This window comes from Cyprinus carpio, chromosome A23 (assembly GCF_018340385.1).
Source record: "Cyprinus carpio isolate SPL01 chromosome A23, ASM1834038v1, whole genome shotgun sequence".
Classification (NCBI taxonomy): Eukaryota; Metazoa; Chordata; class Actinopteri; order Cypriniformes; family Cyprinidae; genus Cyprinus; species Cyprinus carpio.
In genome coordinates, this window is record NC_056594.1 from 14222754 (window position 1) to 14245532 (window position 22779).

General features: G+C 38.6%; 2 protein-coding genes across 3 annotated transcripts in view; one reads left to right on the plus strand and one right to left on the minus strand.

The window, feature by feature from the left end:
* The window catches only part of LOC109088326 (histone-lysine N-methyltransferase 2D-like), a 37759-nt gene extending 32900 nt beyond the window's left edge, over window positions 1–4859 (plus strand). The window contains 7 exon segments of the mRNA XM_042713274.1: window positions 2–426; window positions 529–665; window positions 1097–1227; window positions 1320–1605; window positions 1690–1763; window positions 1845–1953; window positions 2046–4859. Of these exon segments, the coding sequence (XP_042569208.1) occupies window positions 2–426; window positions 529–665; window positions 1097–1227; window positions 1320–1605; window positions 1690–1763; window positions 1845–1953; window positions 2046–2138 (1255 nt within the window). The 3' untranslated portion in view covers window positions 2139–4859.
* A 178-nt stretch (window positions 4860–5037) lies between these two features.
* Window positions 5038–20042, minus strand: LOC109083146 (activin receptor type-1B-like). 2 transcript variants are annotated; one of them, XM_019097969.2, is made up of 9 exons: window positions 19847–20042; window positions 9942–10190; window positions 9240–9485; window positions 8937–9167; window positions 8543–8710; window positions 8285–8441; window positions 8057–8181; window positions 7495–7625; window positions 5038–7183 (listed from the first exon to the last, which is right to left on the minus strand). In XM_019097969.2, exons 1-9 carry the CDS (start codon window positions 19935–19937, stop codon window positions 7058–7060), a joined length of 1524 nt encoding a protein of 507 aa, XP_018953514.1. In that variant the 5' UTR covers window positions 19938–20042; the 3' UTR covers window positions 5038–7057. The 2 variants fall into 2 exon arrangements, with proteins under 2 accessions (XP_018953514.1, XP_018953515.1); XM_019097970.2 differs by having other exon boundaries at window positions 9948–10190; window positions 19847–20041.
* Window positions 20043–22779: the final 2737 nt, after the last annotated feature.

The window sequence follows — 22779 nt, forward strand, 5'->3', positions numbered from 1 at the left end:
CACACTCCACATTTTTCAAAAAAAACAATACTATGCTCACCAACCACAACAACAAAAAACCCCACAGTGAAGAGGAGCTTAGCAGTTTTGCTGTTTTTCGACGCGTCTACATCGAGCGAGATGAGGTGAAGCAGATTGCGAGCATCCTACAACGTGGTGACCGCATTCACATGTTCCGTGTTGGCGGGCTCATCTTCCACGCCGTGGGCCAGCTCTTGCCCTCTCAGATGGTTGTGTTTCACTCACCCACTGCTATCTTTCCAGTGGGCTACGAGGCCACACGCATTTACTGGAGCACTCGTGTGCCAAACCGCAGATGTCGGTACCGATGTCGTATCAGTGAGCAGGACGGGAGGCCCCTGTTTGAAGTGCGTGTGCTGGAGCACGGGTATGAAGATCTGCACTTCCGAGACACCACTCCAGATGGTATGTAAATCTAAGTTTATTTTCCGAAATGACTGTACATGTAATCCTAATGGAGTGTCTGATCTTGCTGCATCATGCTAATGTCATGCCACTGCTCTTCAGGAATTTGGTCCAAGATTGTGCAGCAGGTTGCCAAGCTGCGTGATGAAGCAGCCATGTTGAAACTTTTCACCGAGCATGTCAAAGGAGAAGAGATGTATGGACTCACTGTCCATGCAGTGATGCGAATCACTGAATCGGTGAGAAATTTATAAGTATGGATGTTAACAGAGAATCATTTTTATTCAGGATCATTAACAAAAGAACAGTTAAAAAAATGCACGTCACTTGGTTTCAATATACAAAAAAAACAACCTAAACTTAATGACATTCATTTGTTAACCGGTCGTGCAAAAACATTCTTAATTAACATTCTATTAATGACCACAGTCACCACAGGTAAGTATTGTTTTCTAATGTATAGTTAAGGCCAGTTACTAGATTACATTTGTGCTGCCTCTTATTTGCTGTTTACTTGAATTTACTTAAGTTGTCAGATAAATTGCATTTCTTAAAATAAAAAATTATCGTTATAAGGGACTGAAATCAGAATGGTTTCCCAATGCCTAGTAACAATAATTTTCTTAAATGGCTTTATTATTATTATTTTGTTATTTACCTATATCTTCAGCTTCCTGGTGTGGAAAACTGTCAGAATTATACGTTCCGATATGGCCGCCATCCTCTCATGGAGCTTCCACTCATGATCAATCCTACAGGCTGTGCACGATCAGAACCCAAAGTTCTCACCCACTGCAAAAGGTAATGAAACAAAGAAATCGAAGACCTTATGTGTCGGATAAGTAAGGTTTGGAGATTATAATCTTCTAATGTTATTTTTTTCTGCTTCTCAGGCCTCATACTCTGAACAGCACGAGTATGTCCAAAGCCTATCAGAGCACATTTACAGGAGAGATCAACACCCCGTACAGCAAGCAGTTTGTTCATTCCAAATCTTCTCAATATCGTCGGTTGAAGACCGAGTGGAAGAACAATGTGTACCTGGCCCGTTCTCGCATTCAAGGACTGGGTCTGTATGCTGCTAAAGACCTTGAAAAACACACCATGGTCATTGAGTACATTGGCACCATCATTCGCAATGAGGTTGCAAACCGCAGAGAGAAGATTTACGAGGAGCAGGTTTGTAGATGCCAAGGTTCCATCATATATTTGCTCTAGTTTTTCTTTCCTTTTTCTTCTAAACTCATTGTTTTCCTCAATCAGAACCGTGGGATCTACATGTTCCGCATTAATAACGAGCATGTGATTGATGCCACCTTAACTGGCGGTCCTGCCCGGTAAGATCATGCTTTCTGTGCTGCTCTTGCAATCCAAGTGTTTGGTTTGGGTCTTAGTTTCTGATTTCTTTCTCTCCCTAGTTACGTCAATCATTCTTGTGCACCCAACTGTGTCGCGGAAGTTGTGACGTTTGACAAAGAGGACAAGATCATCATAATTTCTAGTCGCCGGATCCCGAAGGGTGAAGAGGTTAGTTACAGTAATCTTTCTTTTTTGGCAGTGCTCTCAAGCATTGGGCTGTTCTCCAGTATAACACTTTGCATCATCCTCTCTCAATCTAGCTGACGTATGACTATCAGTTTGACTTCGAGGACGATCAGCACAAGATCCCCTGCCATTGTGGAGCCTGGAATTGCAGAAAGTGGATGAACTAACAGGGACAGAGAAAGAGTCCGACCCGTCTTTGCTCCCTGGTGCCAGAACACTCCTGCGCCAAAGCCTGTTATATTCTTACTATCCAGTTAATAAGCTGCTCTAAATTGAGGAAGAAAAGTTCACTCTCAGTCACCTGAAAGACGAGACTTTGTTATTCACAACAAGAGCCAAAGCTTTGAAGATTAAACTTTTGATGCCACAACCTTTTACAGATGAGCTCAAAGGTATTGGACCTGCTTGAATCTTTCGTGTTGATTAAAAAATACACCTCTGCCAAAAGCACCTCTGTTTCCTCCTACAATAAGCTGACTCTGGCTGCAATCGATCCCTTTGACATCTACCAAAATAACTGAAGCTATAGCATATCATTACACTTAGACTAGAACTCAGTGAAGATGTTTGATTAAAGCCATGTAAGTACTGAAAACTGAACTAGTACACTTTATCTTGGACCTATCCTTTCCTCTACCACCCTTTCCGTCACCCCAAACGAACGCTCTCCCATCAAATCATCAATGAAGGTCATGGACATTGGCAAGACAATCCTGGAGTGGCTCTGCGTAGAACTGTGATGAGATAACGTCGAAATACTATTGACCTGTGGCTCGAAAGGCACCAGATGTTTTATTATATTGAGTTAAAAGGTGGGTTTATTTCACCCAGTCTACCTCATTGAGTTTGTGGGACGTCACTGCTTTGTATTAAACTGTTAAGTGCTACTGTGGAAAGGGGAAGGCAGGAATGTCCATGGCAATTGCCTTCTCGGATAAGCAGGGAAACTTAAGCAGCAGGTTTGCTTCTATCTATATTTTGCTTTCTGATGACTACAATAGTGAGCCAGTGCAACTCTTTTTGATTTGATTATACAAATGAGATACAGTATATGACGATGCATTACTTTAGAGCAATCAAAACTCAAACGGGTGTCTTTGGAGGCCACCTTTTTCCGACTGTAGATATCATGTAGCTGCGTCGACACATGCAGATCATGCTTTTAGTGTAGAAAAACGTTCATCTGGATTCTCTCGTGTTCTTGACGATGGAGCAAATTATGAGAAAGGGCCACAGTGCGGATCCACGTTGGTGCAATTTGAAAAATTATAGGGCAAAAAAAAATAAATAGTGATGCAAGACTGCCACTGCGTTTGACATGTTTTCCCATCTTGAATACTTCCATCCTGCGTTCATTAGGTCGCCGTTGGGATCTCATCACTCCAACCAGGACTCTTAGGTGTAAAGCCTCTTCCCTTCTGTGATAGTGGACTGTTGTAAACTTACTGTAGTGAGTCTTTCTCTGCCTGCTGACGGCCGGTTGTATCTAAATCTATGTATTGTGGTTTGATAGTGGTAGCACAGTCTACAGGCTTGACGCAGTGACAGAGGAAGACTTAAAAAGGGCATTTCTATTTTCTTTTATATTAAAGTAATTTAAAACAGTTAAAAAAAAAACAGTTGAATTTCAAAGAAGGGAGTTGAACAAAGTCTCCACATAGCCCATGCTACTTTGTTCTTTTCTCCCTTGACTTATGACCTCACATTAAGAATAAATGCAAAATGTATAAACTGTACATAATAGGGGTCTAAACTCTTTATCCAGCCCCTTTTTAATCAAATTCAAAATTGTAGAGAAATAAAATTCATGAAAAAAGCAACCACTGGATATCATTTTATCAGAAAACTAAATGTGTATATATCTATAAATATATGTAAAATGGCAAACTAAGTAATATCTTTATGTATATGAACCAGAGTGTTTTTGCATTTAACTTTTTTTTTCTTTTCTATCTGCGTTTTTTCCTATTAGACCATATACATTTTAACTAAAAAGGTGTGATGTTTCTCTTGTCTTCACTAATGAATTTTGGAAGACTGGTTGCGGTGAATGGCAAACATTTAAGATGGGATTCATGCAAAAAAATAATTTTGTTTAATAGAAATGGATTTTTTTTTTTTTTGAAAGAAACAGCAGTAAAATGGTGCATAGCATTTGTGTATTTATGTAATATTGTTCACGTATATTTCTTTTATTTATGCTACTGCTTGTGAATTACCGAACCCTGTCCTTGAATCAGTGACAGTTTAATTAGCATAAAGAGTAAATGTAAAAAATCTTGAATCTCCCAAGATGATACTGGTTTTGATTTGTGTCCTGTTGTTTTCTTCCCCTCCCCTCCTTGTAGAAGTGAATGTTTTATATGACTTATGAAAAGGCCGCATAGCCGGAAAGTGGTATGACTTCATTAATCGAAAATATCTTCATTAATTACATGTGAATTGCACTCAGCATTATTTTATTTATACATCCTCCGAACTAGCATTGATTCTTTTAAGGGTTGTCTGTTATTAAACACAGACCTTACTGAATTTTAGCTTGAGTGACTCTTTGCCCCCCTTTGTTCTTTTAAAATCTCTTAATTTAAGCTTTCTACACGTGTTGTAATGAAATAAATCCTGATTTTGGTTTTCAACTTGATCTACTTTTTAAAAAAGATGCTGCAACTGTACAGCAGAGCTACTTTTAGGGAAGATGAATAAAATGGTCATTTTTATTGTATGTGGCATGTTTTGTATGGATATAATTTTGAATTGTACATATTTTTTGACGTCAGAGGTTGCATCTCTTTATATACGGCTGTCCCCTTCCCTCCCAGCCCTCCATTTATTTCTTTGTCTCTGCTTTCTTTCTTGTAAAGAAAAATAAAATGCATTTTAAATATAAAGGTTTCTATGTTGTCAGGTAAAATTTGTTCGTCCAAGAAAAGCTTAGAAACTTATTTCACTTTGAGGAGCATGTTTTATAGGCAAAATTTTATTTGCCACTGGTATCACAATTCTTTTTTTATATAATTTTAAATATAAATCAAGTTAAGCTTTTGGACAGAGTCAACGAGACACAAATAAGAAAAAGCATTTATTACTGTATACCATTTATGTACATTATATTAAACCACAAGTGGATTTGTTTCAATATGTTTAAAATACACATGGAACCTTAGGATCAAGAACTTGTATCAGTTGGATTGAAAGCATTGGCTACCAAGTCTGAACCCTTAAAGACTAAAATGGACAAACGTCAGGGAATTTAAACTAAATTGCCTCCACAAAGTGGCAGTAACTACCGTCTGAATCGGTTGTCATTCCTTAAGTCTTCAGCAAAAGTTAAAGTACATGTTTTACAAACATCTGCAAAATCCAAGTTGTAAGGAAACAGCAAGCACAATATAAATAGTGGAACAATTAGCCTATACATTTCTAAGGACAGAATTCCCAGTGTATGATGTAGAGCACCATGATATAACAAAATCCAGTCATATTTAGTTATTTGAGCCATTCTTAACATCACAACTCAACTGAATCATGCTGCTGTCATCAAACATATTCCAGCTACGCAGAGCAGATTCATAAGATATGACCTCAACAGTATAAAATGCACAGATCAATAAGAAATGGACTGTAATAGAATCTGCAATTGATTCAATGTTACACATAATACAGGACCCTTGTTCTCCTCCAGCCCTTCAACAAGCATTTGGCGTTAATGCCATAATCTAGTCATGTTTCGCACCTACTGTTACACATATCCCAGATTCCAGTTAACCGTTCAGAACATCTGCAGATTTCTGACTGTGATCAAGACATTGGTGCAAGTAAAGTTAATAAAGGGATGATGTCACTGTGCCCAGCATTTGGTGGTTAGTCTTGGCAAACCCTATATATATGTAGAGATGAGGAAGAAATGTTCAGTAGTACTTTTAAATTAAACTGAAAGACAACTCTTCAATGCAAGGCAAAGCAGAGCAATATAAATGTAATGCAGGCAAATAGAGAGATGCATTATTTTACATGTGTGTTTTTTGAAGTGGTACTAACTACTACATCCCTAAAAGGACTCTGGCTGCAAACAAATAACAACAGTGCAGTTCAACATGCCAACATCCCAGAATAATGGGAATAGAACATACTAAACATTCCCATTAAAATAAGTTGATTTTTAAAACAGCATACAAGTGGTTCATTATGACAAAAAAAGGTTCTTATTTTCTCAGGATAACAGGACTTAACTTGAGCAATCATCCCACAATGCATTTAGCAATCACAACACAGATTTTAAGAACCCAGAAGCAATTAAATAAAACATACGTGTACACACACACACACACACACACACACACTCCCTGTGAACATTTAAAAGCATTCAAACATGAAACCACATTGATGAAGTGAGTTTTTAACAAACGCATCCTTAAGAAAGATAAATTAGCAGGCAGATTTTTACTGGAGTAAATAATCTGCACTTCTTTATTTCTTCCCCAGGAACAAAGAACTGCAATGCCACTTTGTCTCACGCGGAGTGATCGCTTTGCTACATTTAGCTTTGTACATGAATTGGTAGTCATAACAGGAGGAGACAGTGTTATCCACATTTTTTTCACATTCTCACAACAGCAGTAGAGCACTATATATAATCGTAGACTGACGCTGGAATATGACATGGTGTATTAGTGAACGAAGATGCACAAAAATGAAATCTAAACATTCTTTTAAAAAGCCACACGGCAAAGTCCATTTTGGACGAAAGTGGTGAAATAAAAACAACGATAAAATCAAAATGCCTGTCAGTTCAATTGTCATTCCTGCAAAAAAACAAAACAAAGAACTCAACAACAATAGATCCATGGAGGGAAGTTGAGCTGATGTCAGCGGTTGGAGGCTCATCCACGATTGGGAACTTTGATCTTGGAGAAATGGAAAAGGGCTGGGATGGACTCAACCTCAGTAGTTTCGTCTAAGATGGTGAGGTAGGCCTCGTCACAACTTCAGAAGGTTCAAAAAAGGGCTAAAACTGGCAGGCTGCTTTTGGCTTAAGTCTTTTTTTCGCTTGTGCGTCTCTACAGGGATCTGCAGCATCCCGCGTCTTTCAGATCTTAACGTCTTCTTGGACGCTGAGTTGCGAGAGAGTCTTCTTAATCCGCAGAGCCGTAAGCCGCGCCGCCCCGTTGGCATACCAACACTCCCGCATGATCTTCCCCATCACTCTCAGCGCCTGCGGAAAGAAAAGCCAAATAAAACTGAGTTTTCCAGCCTCTCTCATAAGTACGCCTGCGAATAACAGCTGAATTTAATTATAAGGCTGTATTTTCACATTGAAAAATCTCAGATGGCATATTGCATATTGCGCTCAAAAATGGCGTTTTAAATTGGCAAGCATGTTTGTGGTAAATGCTGCACCTTTATTTGAATGTTTTTTCTTAGCATGGTCTACTGTTATCATCAGTTCCACATGTACCCTAAAAGTCACATACTGACAGAAAAAATCTGAGGCTGGTCATTGAAAATGTGAAATGGAGTTTTTACCTCGTAGCTCTGCCACCAGTTGGGCACATTGGGCCGTAGTCTCTGATCACACACCACCTTCCTCATCTCTTCTATGGAGGGGTCGGAGGGCACCAGATCATAGAAGGGAAGCTGGTAATCTTCATGGATGCCTGAGAAGATAACAAAAAACATGAGCTGATAGGTTCATGTTTACTGATGAATAGCTCAATGCAATATTTAAAAGATGATGATGATGCTTTTTTCAGTTTTGTCAGTAAATTTAGTTAAGCATTTAAATAAATCTCTTATTCTTACCAAGGCTGCATTTTGATTGTTTGATCAAAAATACAGAAAAAACAGTAACAGTGTGAACTATTATTATCATTTAAAATAACTGCTTTCTATTTTAAGAAATAGAATTTACTTGAGTGTCACATGATACATCAGAAATCATTCTAATATGCTGATTTTGTGCTGAATCAATGGTAACAAAACACAATCCCCAAAACTCTATAGCACCTACAGCCAGTGAAAACACTGATATTAATCACATTTGTTAAGATACTGTGGGTAGAAGGTAATTAAGCTCCTTTTTCCTCACCTCCAGCATTACACCGTCGTGCAATCTCCCAGTATACAAGTCCCAAAGCGTAGATATCAGCACACTTGAAAGAATCAAAATGCTTCATGTTGATCGTTTCATCTAGTACCTCTGGGGCCATATATCTAAAAGACAGAATAAATTCAATGCAGTTTTCATAGTTACCTTTATAGTTACTGAACCTGGCTACTAACTGAACGTAGTAGCAGTGCCTGGCAATAGATGTACCTTTTGGTGCCAACCCTCTGATTAGGTGCAATGTCTATAGTATCAGTGATGGTCTCGTGCCGTACAGCGAGCCCCAGATCTGCAATGGCACAAGTACCATTCTTTTTCACCAGGATGTTTTTAGATTTGAGGTCACGATGTGCAATGCCTGGTTTCCCTGTGGAAGGAGACCATTATGATTGAGTTAGTTTTTTTTTGAGAACAGGATTTGAAAGATTTTACAGTTCAGATAGGCTGACGTATCAAATTCATAATTACCCTGTGTTCCCAGGATCTCCATGTGCAAATGCGCCAGGCCGCTGGCCGCTGAGAGTGCTAACTTTATCATCCCCTCGATTGTGACGGAGTAGTGGTTGAGATAGTCAAATAATGAGCCATGTTCATGATAGTCTGACACCAGCCACAGCTGTGTCCATGTGCCATTGTCTAAGAAACAGACATGAATATTCTCAATGTTTAAACATATCTATTGAATTTAGATAGATAGATAGATAGATAGATAGATAGATAGAGATTTAAACAATTGCATTATTCTATAAACATTCATCATAAAAATATTTATTATTAACTAACAATTTAATTACTTAACTTTTATTAAAAATAATTATGAACTATATTTATTTTAATGAATACTATGACAAATACTCCTTACCTTTATTATCAGCAGCAATGAAGCCCAAGATGTTCTCATGACGGAGCATGATGGTCTGGTAAATCTCAGCCTCACGGAACCAGGAGCGCTCCTCTCTGGATGAGAAGATCTTCACAGCCACATCCCCTCCTCTCCATCTCCCCCTCCATACTTCCCCGAAGCGACCTTTACCTATGATCTCCTGCAGTACAATTGTCCTGGCCACTGTTCGCTGAACAAACAAGGGCAGGCCTGCAATGAGAAAACTCATTAGCACACAAACAAAACACTACACACACACACACAGGAGGAGGTGCAGCTTACCAGATCCTGAACCGGATGTGGACAGATCGAAGATGAGGTCCTGTAAGGTCTTGTCTTTGGCCAAGTACAGATGATCACAGGACGGATCTTCAACTTCGAGTCGCTGCCGATGGTTATAGTTGCGCTGGTGGTGCTGGAAAACGAGAACTCCCATGATAAGCAGCAAGCAAAAGAGGAAGACCGGGCCTGCTATCACTGCCACCAGCTCTACAGGACCCCAGCTGCCCCCTTTACCTTCAGCAATCCCTAAAGAAAAATGAGTAAAATGCACTTTACAGGATGTACCTAGAGGGATGAACAAATATTAAAATTCTGTTCAATACTGATAGTAGGCAGATAATTATTTTTGTCATAAATGATCAGTATTAAAACTATACTATTTTGTCTAAATAAAAAATAAAAAATTTGAAGCAAAATAAAAAAAAATACAATTTTGGCCGATATAGCATCTATATATAATTATTACATTGAAAGGTTTGGGGTCTATAAGATTTTTTTTTAATGTTCTTGCCAGATCAAAACAGTAATATTTTGAAATTTTATTACAATTTAAAATAATTGTTTTCATTTTCAAGTATTCATTTTACAAATCTAATTATATAATTAAATAACAAAACAAAAATAAAAAAAAAAAAAATTAAAAAAAAAAAAAAAAAAAAAAAATACTCCAGACTTTTGAACAATAGTATATTTGGCCCTTACTCCTACCGCTGGGAATCTGAAGGTTGATACTGTTGCAGAAGTCTGTATAACAGCAGTGTGTGTTGAGCAGGCCTTCGGCGCTCAAGCAGTAGATGGGCTGTCCGGGTGGTACCAGGCTGACACGGGGGATGCAGATCCGAAATTGCTGCTCCTCCTGACCATTGGTGTGGTACGTAGAGGCCATGCAGGCCCCATCGGTCTCGCACACATAACCGCTGCTCTCACAGGCAGTGCAATTACACTTAAGAGCTAGAGAGAGGAAGAGAGAGATTCAATTCAAATATGACTCTAAATAACTACAATATGTCTTCATCTTAATGTCAGATCATTAATGAGGTTGTATTCACTTCTTCCTTCAACTGTGGAACTGTGCTAACTCAAAATATCCACCAGAGGGCAAACAAGACCAATATAAGGACATAAGGAATCACTGAGCAAGGTAACTCAGGCAGAGGCACTACATGCAGAGTTCAGTTCCCTACCTAACTGCATAACATGAAACTGAATCCGCCACTGCAGATGAAACCAAACAGTCTGTGTATAGCAGAAGCTGGCATGGGACGGCCTGATTCAGACCCCCACTGCAGCAGCTTTATATCAGCAAAACACTTTTACAGACTATTGCATTATTGCACAGTCATAGAACTCAGTTTTGCAATAAATAATGAGCTAGATGATTAGATTTGACATGTAAGAGGTAGTACAATCAACAATTAATCAAATCCAACTGAATGTTGATTTTTATTATGTAAAACAGAAAAAAAAACAGAAAGGGAATAAGTGTTAAAATGATTAATTATTTATTAGAATAATCTCAAACAGAGGGGGGTTTTGACATCAGAATGGCCAAGAAATGCTGGTCTGTAGGATTTTAAATCACCCTTTTTTATTGTCTGATCGCTTAGAAAAGTACTTCTTTTACACAATATTTACTAAAATATTTAAAACTCAAAGCCATTTATATTCAATTGGCAAGGTTATTGTTAGATCTCTTTATATGAACCCTGAATGTTGCAAGCTGACTTATATATTCATTTATAAGTGCATTACATGTATTCGAAACAAAACTTCAGCCCAGCTGCCACTTTCAGAACCGGACAACGCTACCGCAATAATGTCAAACGCAAGTATGATCCACAATTAAAGCCAGAAGAATTCCATAAAAATACCTCATACATACGACATTTAATAAAAATATTCCATTAAATACACTCACTTTTTGAAAAAACAATAAAAAAAATAAGAAAAAACAAATACAAAAGTACATGTACAAAAGTACAGAAGTAACAGATGGTAAGACCATTTAAGAACCTTGGAGTACCATGTCATGTACAAAATGAAAAGACTACCATGGTAACACCTACAAAAAAAACAAAAAAACATGGTAACTTCATGGTACCTTTTGATTTTTGATTGCCTACAACATAACCTTAAAAGCCTGAGGGCATAAATAAACTATATAATTAATCATTGAGGCATTAAAATAGTCACCATGATGGACGACCATCTCACCTTTTTGTAACTTTTTTTAGAACTATCATCACCATTATATATATTTGTCTCTTCAACAGATCAGACAAACTCAGACAGGATGTGTTGACTGCTGGCACACAGACTGCTGAGGGTGACCGAGGTCATGACACGAGGGGTGGCGTTCATACTCCACCGGCGCCCTTGATTTTATCCGAGCCGCATACAATGGCAGGCCACTCAAGACAAATGGCAGTGGTTTTAAAATAACAGGACTTCAGACGCTTGACTGTTGATCACAACAGGGCCCACCAAAGAACAAAATGCCCAGTCTTTTCTGGGCATCCCTGTCAAGAACGCTCTATTCTAATCCTCTCTTCTCATTTCACTGCTTTTCCTTTGCCTTTCCCACATGTTCAGGCCTCTGTGTTTACTTTGTAGTCCTACTGTCACTCATCTCGCTCCACACACACTTAATTGATCTGACTCACTACACCGCCTCCCACAGTTTTTCGCACACAGGTTTATTGCACAACTCATGACATGCAAGTGGCGGAACCACACCTTCCCGAACAAGCGTCAACTTCACATTTTCACCATGTGTATTTGTGTGGGGGGGTGTATGTGTCAAGCGTCATAGAGCAAGAGAGGGAGTGTAAGAGAGTGTGTGCTTACTTTTTATAAATCTTATAAAGGCTGTGATCTAACAGACACCGAAGCGCACTGCCAGTAACCGTTAGTGGGGCAGATCCAAGTCAACTGAAGTTCACATGCACAAGGAATTTCCTGCAGATTACACGGAGGTAACCAGGCCCTGATAGCGAGAGAAAAACAACCCGGTGCCATAATAACCCTCTAATGGAGCACACACGATATCATTAAATCACCGGGCAGCAAATAGAATGACCGTAATTGCCTCGTAGTCTCTTTCTAAAGAGGTCTGAGAAAATGCAATGTAGATATAACATTAATCACAATCAGGATAACTATACTTACCGCTGAAGTGTGTAATTTTTTGGTTAAAACGCTTAAAGGAATATTCCGGGTTCAGTACATGTTGCTCAATCAACAGCACTCGAGGCTTAATGTTGATTAGCACAAACATTTATTTCTACTTGTCCCTCCTTTTGTTTAAAAAAAGTTAAATTCTGGGTTGCAGTGAGGCACTTAAAATTGAAGTGAACAGGGCCAATCTTTCAATGTTAACATACAAGAGTAAAGCCACAAGATTGCGTATAATGTGATTTTAGTGTGGGAAAAAAACACTTACTAAGCCTTTTTGTGTAAAGTTATATCCAGTTGTACAGTTTCGTGGTCATGGCAACATAATTCCTAAAGCTCTAAAACTACAATTAAAAAAATGGCTAGAACAAATATTACACAAGTTTTATAAGATTAATTGTAAGTGCTTTTATATTGCTTAAAGCATCACTTTCAAACAGCCCCATTAACTACCATTGTTACCAAATTTCTGCTTGAGGGACAACATTATGCCACGAATCTAATATGCAGAGACAACTATAAGTAACCATTCGTAGAGTGATATTCACCCTCCAAAAATGTTACTGTTGCACTATCAAAACTGTTCAATTTGAGCATAATGGTGTGATTTGGGGGCAGAGCTATCTGTTTTGTCGACTAATGAAAGATGAGGGGAGTGTTCGGGAAAACCTGTTTTAAAAAACAATAATTATTTTTGCAGCTCTGCATGGTGACACAGAAATTACACACTTCAGTTTTTAAAGACTCCATCAAACAATAAGGATTCCAGAGACGTCACAAGACAACACTGCTTTTTATGTCAGTCCAACAGTTCATGAAATCACAAAGCCTCTTCAAGTCAACCATTATATGCATGTATATTGTGGCCATATTTCATATTGCAACATGTTTTTCATATAAAAAAGAAAAAATAACTCAGTGTTTCCTCTCCATGATGTAAAGAGTCATAATACACATTAACATGTAAATTACTTGTGACAACAACATAAACAAATTGTGTACTTTAAGAATATTGTGTATTCACTGAATGTAACTCAAATTAGTGTGGTATGAAATTTTCCTTAGCTATTATTCACTGAATGTAACGCTTTGGTATTGTTAAACAAAATTTAAAGTTGGCATGAAATTTTCCTTAGCTATTTTCTGCTTCATAATTTTTAATGAAAGTATCATAATCTTCTGCAAAAAAATCCCACACGCCAAAAAATGCAATTTTATTTCATTTTTTGACTTCATAATTTTTAATGAAAGTATCATAATCTTCTGGTGAAAATTCTCTCTGGGGATGAATGGCAGACCTCACAAAATCATTCAGTCTGCTTAACCCTGCAAAGATATGTTGCTACTTTCCTTGCGACTTTAACCTCAGGGATCATTTTTTTGGTACCTTACACTTAAAACGAGCCATTTTTAAAACTTTTGAAATCTGATAGCTATGCTTGTTTCCACCTCAAAGTAAAAAATAAGATAAAGCCAAAGCGTGAGATATTAAGGCATAATCATTTCTGATTACTTTTTATTTTTTACTTCATTTATCGTGACTTTAACTTACGAAACCAAACCTTCAACATCATTCCCAAACACTAAATCACTTGCGCTACAGAAACCCAACACTCTACCACTCAAATTCCTGCAGTATATAGAGTGAAACTTCAAAAAGATCAATCAACGTTTATGCAAAGCTAGTCGAAACACGGCATGCGTGGCTCCAAACCTGCAGCGAGGCAGCGCGAGAGGGTCGGGCCAAGCGAGGTCTTGTATGTGCATAATTGGTGGCCTTACACTGGCTCTTTGTGTGGAGATTAAGGGGACATGAGGAGGGATTGGGCGGGCTGTGTCTGGACAAAGGATGGGAGTGGGTTGTGCAGAGGAGGATGGGGGAGTTACTGTTAGAGTGGCTGGGGTGTAGGGGACTCCACTGACATGCTTTTAAGAGCTGCCGGTGAATCAGATATGCCGGGACAGAACACAGAGAGGTAGCAGAGGGCAACTTACAGAACCCCCAGCTGTGACGGGATTTCATCCGAGAGACTAGCTGCGACAGACCTTAAAAACCCTAGTCTAGACTTGGCTTAACCCAACAGAAAAGGGGGAATTCAGTAAAGGACGACATCAAAATCTCACTGCCAGTGTGAAGTTCCTATCATTCCATTCTTGTTCAGACAGGAAATGAAAACCATTGCGGGAAGATGTGAATGAAATCGTTGCCATTAAGAGTGTGCTTGGCTGATCAGAGCGGGGCTCATGGGACGTCTTTAGTCAACGTTGAAGCCACAAACAACTTCACATTACCGGTACTGTGACTAAAGCCTTCACTATGGAACACAAATTTCACAACCTCTCCTTCAGGAGTACCAGCTTTCCATTTTGGGGTCAAAGTGAGGATTAAGAGCTCACAGGGTTTGTGGTTTAAACACTCAGAGGCAAATATTGCCCCCTGCAACACAAACAGTCCTCTCATATCTATTACAAATGGACAGCCAGAGCGGTGCTCGACTCTCGTTGGAGGCATTATCTCTTGCTTCACCTCCTCTGGATAATGAAAGCCCATCATCCTTCTCTTCTAGCAGGATGCCAGGGGCTACTGAGAGCAGGCAGACTAAGAGAGTGCAGTTACCCAAGATGTATAGAGCTGAAATGAGATCCATTGGGCACCCAGACAGTGAGCTGATTAAGACATGCTGACGCCACCAGACAGAGCACACACACACTCACACAGACATGCACTCTGAAACACACGTCTAACTACACTCACAAAATCAATGCAGTGAAAGGAAGGGGAGCTTCTTCAGAACCCTCATGGTCAAATTACTTATCTGGTACAGAGGCATGAATCTCTCTTTCCCCCTGTAAACATTCAAAGTCTTTTCTCTTTCAAAGGGCAGCAGCTACAAACCATTTCATTTGATAACAAAAGTTCTTTCTGACAAGTATAAGAGATGCTTTTGTTTTAGATACACTACCATTGAAACGTTTACAGTCTAAGATTTTAAAGTCTTGTGCTCACCAAGGCTGCATTTATTTGATCCAAAAAAAGAAAAAGAAAACCAGTAAAATAGTAATATCATTACAATTTAAAATAACTTTTTCTATTTTTATTTATTTTAAAATGTCATTTATTTTTCAGTGTCACATGATACTTCAGAAATCATTCTAATATGTTGATTAGGTGCTTAAGAATCACTTCTTATTGTTATCAGTTGAAAACAGCCTATTATTTTTATGCAACTTTTTTTTTTTTTTGATGAATAGAAAGTTCAAAAGAACAGCATTTATTTGAAATTTAAATCTTTTGTAATAGAAACGTGTTTTCACTTGAAAATGAAAATCCTTAAAACGCCACATTTGCTTTTATATTTTTTTATGGAACTTTTTGGAACTTGATAGACCTAGGTCAGATACGGTTGGGCTGCATAACGATATTTCAAAAATGTCTGATGGAAAAATAATGCTATACGGGTTTGGAACGACATGAGGGTGAGTAAACAATGACAAAACTATTCCTTCAAGCTTATAATAAAAATGACCCTTATTTTTAAGAAAATAAAAGCCACAAGATAATGTTTTTAGTACTAAGGGAAAAAAGTCAATTAAATGTACTATTTCTGAACATGCACTATAATGTAGGTCACACAGAGGTCTGTCTCTCAATGTTATCGCTACTGCCCGCCGGCCATTCGGGTCATTAGCAAGGTCATTAATGAAGCAGAGACCAGCTTCAGTCGGCTGTGACCGTGGACTCAACCCCAGCAGCCGGCCTCCCCGCTCGCACGCACACACACTCCCCATGAACCCACATATCTTCCTTTGCTACACTTTCCATTCTCTGATCTTATATACAAGCACACACATGCAAAATATGGCTTAATGTGCTCCTTTTCATTTCCATAACAGCACCCTCACAACACCTGGAGCCCTCCTGCGATACAGGCTTCAAATGTCTGCCCCTTCCTGCCTACACAACAAGTTCAGAGACTTCGAGATTCAGAACATTTCTATTATAATTGAATGCGTTAATAAACAGCTAAAATTACAAATGTATTTACAATTAAAGTAAAGTAAGTAAAAATAAAAAATCATAATACTCACCCTCAGACCATCCAAGATGTAGATGAGTTTGTTTCTTCATCATAACAGATTTGCAAAGTTTGTATTACATCACCCTCACCAGTGGATGCTCTACAGTGAATGGGTGCCGTCAGAATGAGAGTCCAAGCAGCCGATAAAACATCACAACAATCAACAAGTAATCCATGTGACTTCAGTTCATCAATTAACACAGTGAAAAAGTCCATCCCCTGTTGTCCTCTCACATCAAAATCCACCGACATACTTGTTTAGAACTGTTTTTGCTTGTAAATGGTGCATGTTCTGTGCATATTTCTCTCCTGTTTCAGATCAGATAAGTTTTTCATTGGAGAAAGACTTACAAACACACAGCTTTTCATTTCACAAGACGTTAATTGATGTACTGGAGTGATTTGAATTACTATGAAGCTTTTATCAGCTGATTGGACTCTTATTCTGATGGCACCCATTCATTGCTGAGGATCCACTGGTGAGCAAGTGATGCAATGCTAAATGTCTCCAAATCTGTTCTGATGAAGAAACTCATCAACATCTTGGTTGACCTGAGGGTGAGTAAATATTCAGCAAATTTTCACTTTGGGTGAACTATTCCTTTAAATAAATGTTTCCACTCTGGTGCTCCTGTTATGAGAAGTCAAACAATTTAATGGTCATTTCCTGTAAGCAAGTGAGTCACTCATAAAATGTAAGTTTGAATGGGCTATTGTGTCATTCCTGAAGAGTTTCTTACCAAACGTAAATGTAGGAGAGCAGGGACTTGGAGCACGTTTAATGCTTCAGTCTGGTCTGTGTGTGAAGGGAAAAGAAAAATGTGCGAGAGAATGAAAGATGATGAAAGCGACGCACCCTGCCTCACGGCTGTCTGCCTAGCTCACAGTGCCCATATCACATTGCTGTTGTTTTCTCACACAGGCCTGCGATAAGCGTCACACAGACATCTCACGACCAGCCAGTTTATCAAAAACAAATAAAAACAGCATTCTTACATAGAAAATAGGCAGTCAAACTGCAAGTCCAGAGCCTTGAAACACCAAATCGCCTTAAATTGCTTGGATTCAGCAGCACCTCGGTGGAATAATTACCATAACATGGCTGGAGTCGCCAATCTGTTTCATAGTCTGCGTTCAACTACCGGCAGCTGTGCAAACCCATCACTGGCAGCCTGAAGGCGCCTCTCGTACTACAATCCGCTCACTGTAGAGTCTGTCATTGAGCTGACCCAGTCAGACGTACTACAGGTGGGATCTGTCTGTTTAGCATTTCCGATCAAGTTCTATAAGAGCATTTGGCAGTATTTTGTGCAACACACCCATTTGCGAACAGTGGGAGCAATGCTTCTCAGAAAAAGATGAGTCACCAATCAGAAATCACAGATTGCTGAACTTTTTCAAATCGTAGATGAAAATGGCCCCTGCTGTGTTACATTTCATTACAAAGTCTTCAGTGATATGTCTGGAGCACAGCAAGTTGCAATGGGGAAAAATTTTATTTTTTTTAAATTTTAAAGGCCAAAAAATGATCACACTACAAAAAGGCAGGCCAGTTTTCATACTATATTTTGTTGACTTCTCAAAATCATCTGAACATCACACTGATTTGCACAGTTTTGTCCTTCCAGCAAATCTCACTAGTGTTTCCAAGCATAAACTGTTATCATGCTGTGCCATGCAACCACAGACATGTTTATTTGTGCTGTGGATGTGACCACCATCAGTTTGGCCATACAAAAGAAAGGCAGACTCCCTTGACAGGGCACTGAATAGGGCTCATTGCCCACATTTCCATTACAAAGGACCAGACTCCAAATCTGACTTGAGTCTGAACTTGCTGAATGACCAGCTTCCCATCGTGCTCTACAAGAAATATGTACTTGCCAGGGGTTATAAAACACAACATTAGTTTTCTAGAACCAGTAAAATATGTGAATACATTAAGAAATTGGCAATATTTTAGGCCTTATGGCTTCGCAATAGCAATGGGGTCAATGAGGACTGTTTTCGCCAGTTGAAATACACAATGCTGATTAATGTTAAGAAACACCACCAGACTGTTTTGTAAACAGGGTATACCACAGCAAACAATGTAGTGTCAACAACATTTATGATATAATCTAACATGTAACTACAAACAAGGCTGGTCATTTTTAAATGAATCACTGGAATTCATGTTGAGTTATATGTCACAACTAGTAATGGGAAATTAGACTCATTTCTGTGAGTCGGTTCTTTCGAACATTTCTCTAAACTTAAAAGTTCTCTTTGTTATTAAATCTGTATTAAATTAAAAATCATAGAAACATGTCAGTCATCTCATCAACAATGGAACGCTGTAAAGCATCACGGTAAAAAAAAAAAATAATAATCATGAGGATTTACAAACACCTTGTATATTTTCAAACAAAAAATCAGCAAGAAAATCGAATAAATAAACGATTCTGTGATTTATTTAGGTCACGAAGAATCGCTTGTTCAGAACATTTTTTTCTAAATCGAATACCTATCATTTGACGTCATGATGTATTTACGTCATTATGTGATTCCTGACACTGGCATGGTATAACATTTTGGACAAACACTCGGCTCGTTTTCGTTTCATTACGATTCGACCACATCCGAAAGAGACAGTTCCAGGTTCGATTCAACGAGTCAGTGAGTTTGAAACTGGAGAAGCGCTCCTGTTCGCGAACAAATCCTTCAGACCGGTAGTGTGAATGTGAACCGGTTCAACCGATTTATTGAAAAGATTCGAATCAGAAGCGCGATTCATTTGCTAATAGGCGGACGTGGATCGTCACAACGTGCAAACCACAGGGCAAGGTTGGCATTGCAGGTTTATACATGTAAATTTATGTGAAGGCATGTGAAATACTGGTGGTTTGAACATACATGCCATAATTCACTGTAATATTTAATAGTTGCTTAACGTAACGTAAATACACATGCATTGCAATTATTAGGGACAGCAGGCCTGTATGTTAACAGGGAAACGTGTGTGTGTGTGTGTGTATAGAGAGAGAGAGAGACTGTATTTGGCTATATTAAAAAAGGGACAACAAACACTAACGCGGTTAATAGACGAACCTCAAAAATGTTATATTCAAACATCAATTATGTTCCGCGAATGAAGCGCAATTCAAAATACAACACTAGTTATATTCGAATAAGAAATGATTTACGGTGCAGATGACTCGTTTACAAACCCCAGACACAGCGCCATGATGAGCGCCAGGCTGCCCCGGCCAGCACAACACAGCCTGGCCACACTCTCTCCCCACACACCAGCAGCCTATCAAATAAATAAATACACACAGAGAGGGGTGACACACACACAAACACCCGACTCACCATCGCCGACCGCTATTAATCCACACAGAGCGAGCAGCGCTACAGCAGTTCGTCGTGGAAGCATGACTGCAAGATTCCCATCTCTTAGCATTAAAGTATTCGTTGTGTGTGATATTGACAAGCGAGCGAGACTCCCAACACAACCACAAACCAACCAACCATACACCGCCTGCCAGGCTCGGCTAGACAATAGTGGGTTAAAGGGGTGTGCTTAGTTTTAAAGGGGAGGGCTCCGCGCCTGGGCTCCTTTGTTGTGGTGAAATGTCTCTTTAAAAGGACTCATTTGTGAATTGACCCGATGGTCAATGTCTGTAGGTCTGATCAGGATTGTATTTTATTTATTCTGTGTCATATGTTATGTTCCAGACATTTAGCTTATGGCTTAAACATGGATGATTTAAGGCAAGTAACACTGATTCTGGAACCGTGGGACAAAACAGTTTACAAATCAGGAAAAAAGTAAAAATAAAAAGAAAAAAAAAATAGTTTGTTGTTGGTTTATTTATAACAAACAATAAAAAAATTAATTAATTAATTTATTTAAATCATTACAAAAACTGTGTTTTTCCTTGTCTGCTCAAAATGTGGGTCAACGCTGACAGATACCAAGGTTTTCAATATTTAATATGGATAATTTAGAATAAAAAAAAACAACAACAATGTAATATTATATAAATAATCTTGAATTCACTTCAATGAATGACTGACTGAGAATATAGTATAGTTTCAAACTGATTTTCAGGTTCATCAGTGGACTTGTACACAGCCACAGTCTGACAGGAAATCTGATGTTGTTGATAAAATATTTGTGATATCACATATTTATGAACTGCAGGAGCCTTTTCTGCTATATTTAGACTTTATTTAAAAATGTAATAAAAATATTTAATTTGAACTTAAAAAGTGTTGTTATTCGGAGAATTAATAAAATATGTTTTTTTTAAACTTAAGGCAAAAGATAGAATTGTTTGGTAGAATGTTATGTCTCAGTGATGAGTAAATAAAACAATCCATTTGAATAGGAATAATGCATCCAGATCATGGGAATATGTTATGTAACCATTTTTTAAAAATCACTAAATGTGCTTTACACACATACATTCATTATCAGAGAATAGCTTGTTTAATGAGAGAACATTTCTTATTTTTTTGATGAGAATATTTTAAGGTCTGATGTGTATGAAAGCAATCACATCTTAGTAGTGATCCAGCAGGAGGTGTTCACTATTCTCTAGAGTCTCAGCATTAATAATATGACTCCGAAGCCAAGTTACCTTTGCGAGCTGGACCCACATTGTGCGATGTGTGTGATCCAAAGGAGCTTACAGAACCCCTGTGAGCAGCATGAAAAGCATTCAGGACCCCCATAAAAACCACAGTATGGGTTAAGCTTAAGAGACCTCAGACCCCCATAACAAATCACTGATTAGTTCTTGACTTTATCTAGTATGAACAAGGAAACTGCGTCTTTAGGGAAATAAGTCAAACATATTCCTATAGGAGCGCTCTGGCTTCTGCCAGGACCTCAGGATGTTTACTTCCTCTAAATAGCAGGGCAGAGGAGAACTTGTGATTTTAATTTTGAAGAATAAAGAGACATTTGATGCACTCAGTATTTGTCCTCTTAATGGCCACATGACACGAGGAGACTCTCGGTTAGTGCATTAAGCCGTATGGGTACATAAAGAATGATGTACAAATTCTAATCTGATTACACTGAAAGTCCTTTCAAGTTGCTCTCGATGCAAAGGTCAAACACAAAGCGTTTAGAGTTGCGGCCTGCAGTCTTAAACCTCTATTGTTACTATTAACCTCTTGTCCTTCGCTAGACTGCATACTAATATGGCCCCTGGCTGTCTGTTGTATATAAAGTGGGGTCATATCTTTCAAATATCAATCCACATATTTCAGCTGGGCGTTCATATCTGAGTTTTCCAAACAAAGGCATGTGGAATGGCTCTGTGTAAAAATGTCACAGCTGATAGAAGGGCACCATTTCAGAGGAGTCTGGCCTACCAGAGTGGGGCATTGATACTCTATTCAGCCACTGTTATCCTGATAAAAATAACCCTCTGTCTGTCTGACTGGACAGGCTGAGTTGGGGAATTATCTCCAGCAAAGCCCCCTCTCTGTGCTCCTCCACAGATGGATATAGCGAGGGCGTAGATATAGATAAACAGGCAGACAGAAATCAATGCCCATCCTCTCACTCCGCCATACAGTCTGACAGCAAGACAAACATGACACGCCGAAGGGAAACTTTGGCTCAGGAAAAAAAAAAACGAGATAAACATCTTATAAATATCTATCAATCAGTGGAACATCTGCTCTTTTGGCCTTCTCTGCATGTCGGTGTGCGTAGGAAGGGATTTGTACTGGAAAGACACCCATTTGGCAGTCTTGTTTCTATGAATAAGATACGTGAGATATCTATTTGCACCGGGTAAATATAGGTCTGTCTGAAACATGATAGTGAGGGATGCATTCAGTATTGTATCCGTGAAATGTTGTTCAACAACATAGAGGTTTGTCTTGGTGGTTCCCGAGGGGTATCAGGTCTTTTAGTAATTCTAACAATTGCGAGATTGCATGACTTGTAAGCCAGGATACACATTGTTTATGGTTTATAAGAAATGGATTGAGGCAAACGGAAATAGGTCCCTTATATCTCCTTAAGGACTATTGGAGTGACGCTGTATTCATTAACCAGATCAGGCTGTGGCACAGTTTGCTGTGCTGAGAGAAAAGGCAACAAGAACCCAGCTTTACACTTTGTGGGGGAAAAGAGCAATTAATGATGCCCTCTAGTGGACAAAAGTTTTTTTTCTAGTGGATAAAACATATGTTGATGTTCAAAGATCCATTAAAGTGAAATTTAACTTCTTATGATAATTTGTTTGTTTATTTATAAACATGATTTTGTATTTATTTAT

What these genes read in the sequence shown, in the direction of transcription:
- LOC109083146 (XM_019097969.2), bottom strand. Translation starts at nt 19,937, where the DNA reads ATGCTAAGAGATGGGAATCTTGCAGTCATGCTTCCACGACGAACTGCT. An exon ending in ATTAATAGCGGTCGGCGATG is followed by an intron (nt 10,191 to 19,846) that starts GTGAGTCGGGTG and finishes TCCTCTCTCTAG; the next exon opens with CTCTTAAGTGTAATTGCACT. An exon ending in TCAGATTCCCAGCGGTAGGA is followed by an intron (nt 9,486 to 9,941) that starts GTAAGGGCCAAA and finishes ATTTTTCTTTAG; the next exon opens with GGATTGCTGAAGGTAAAGGG.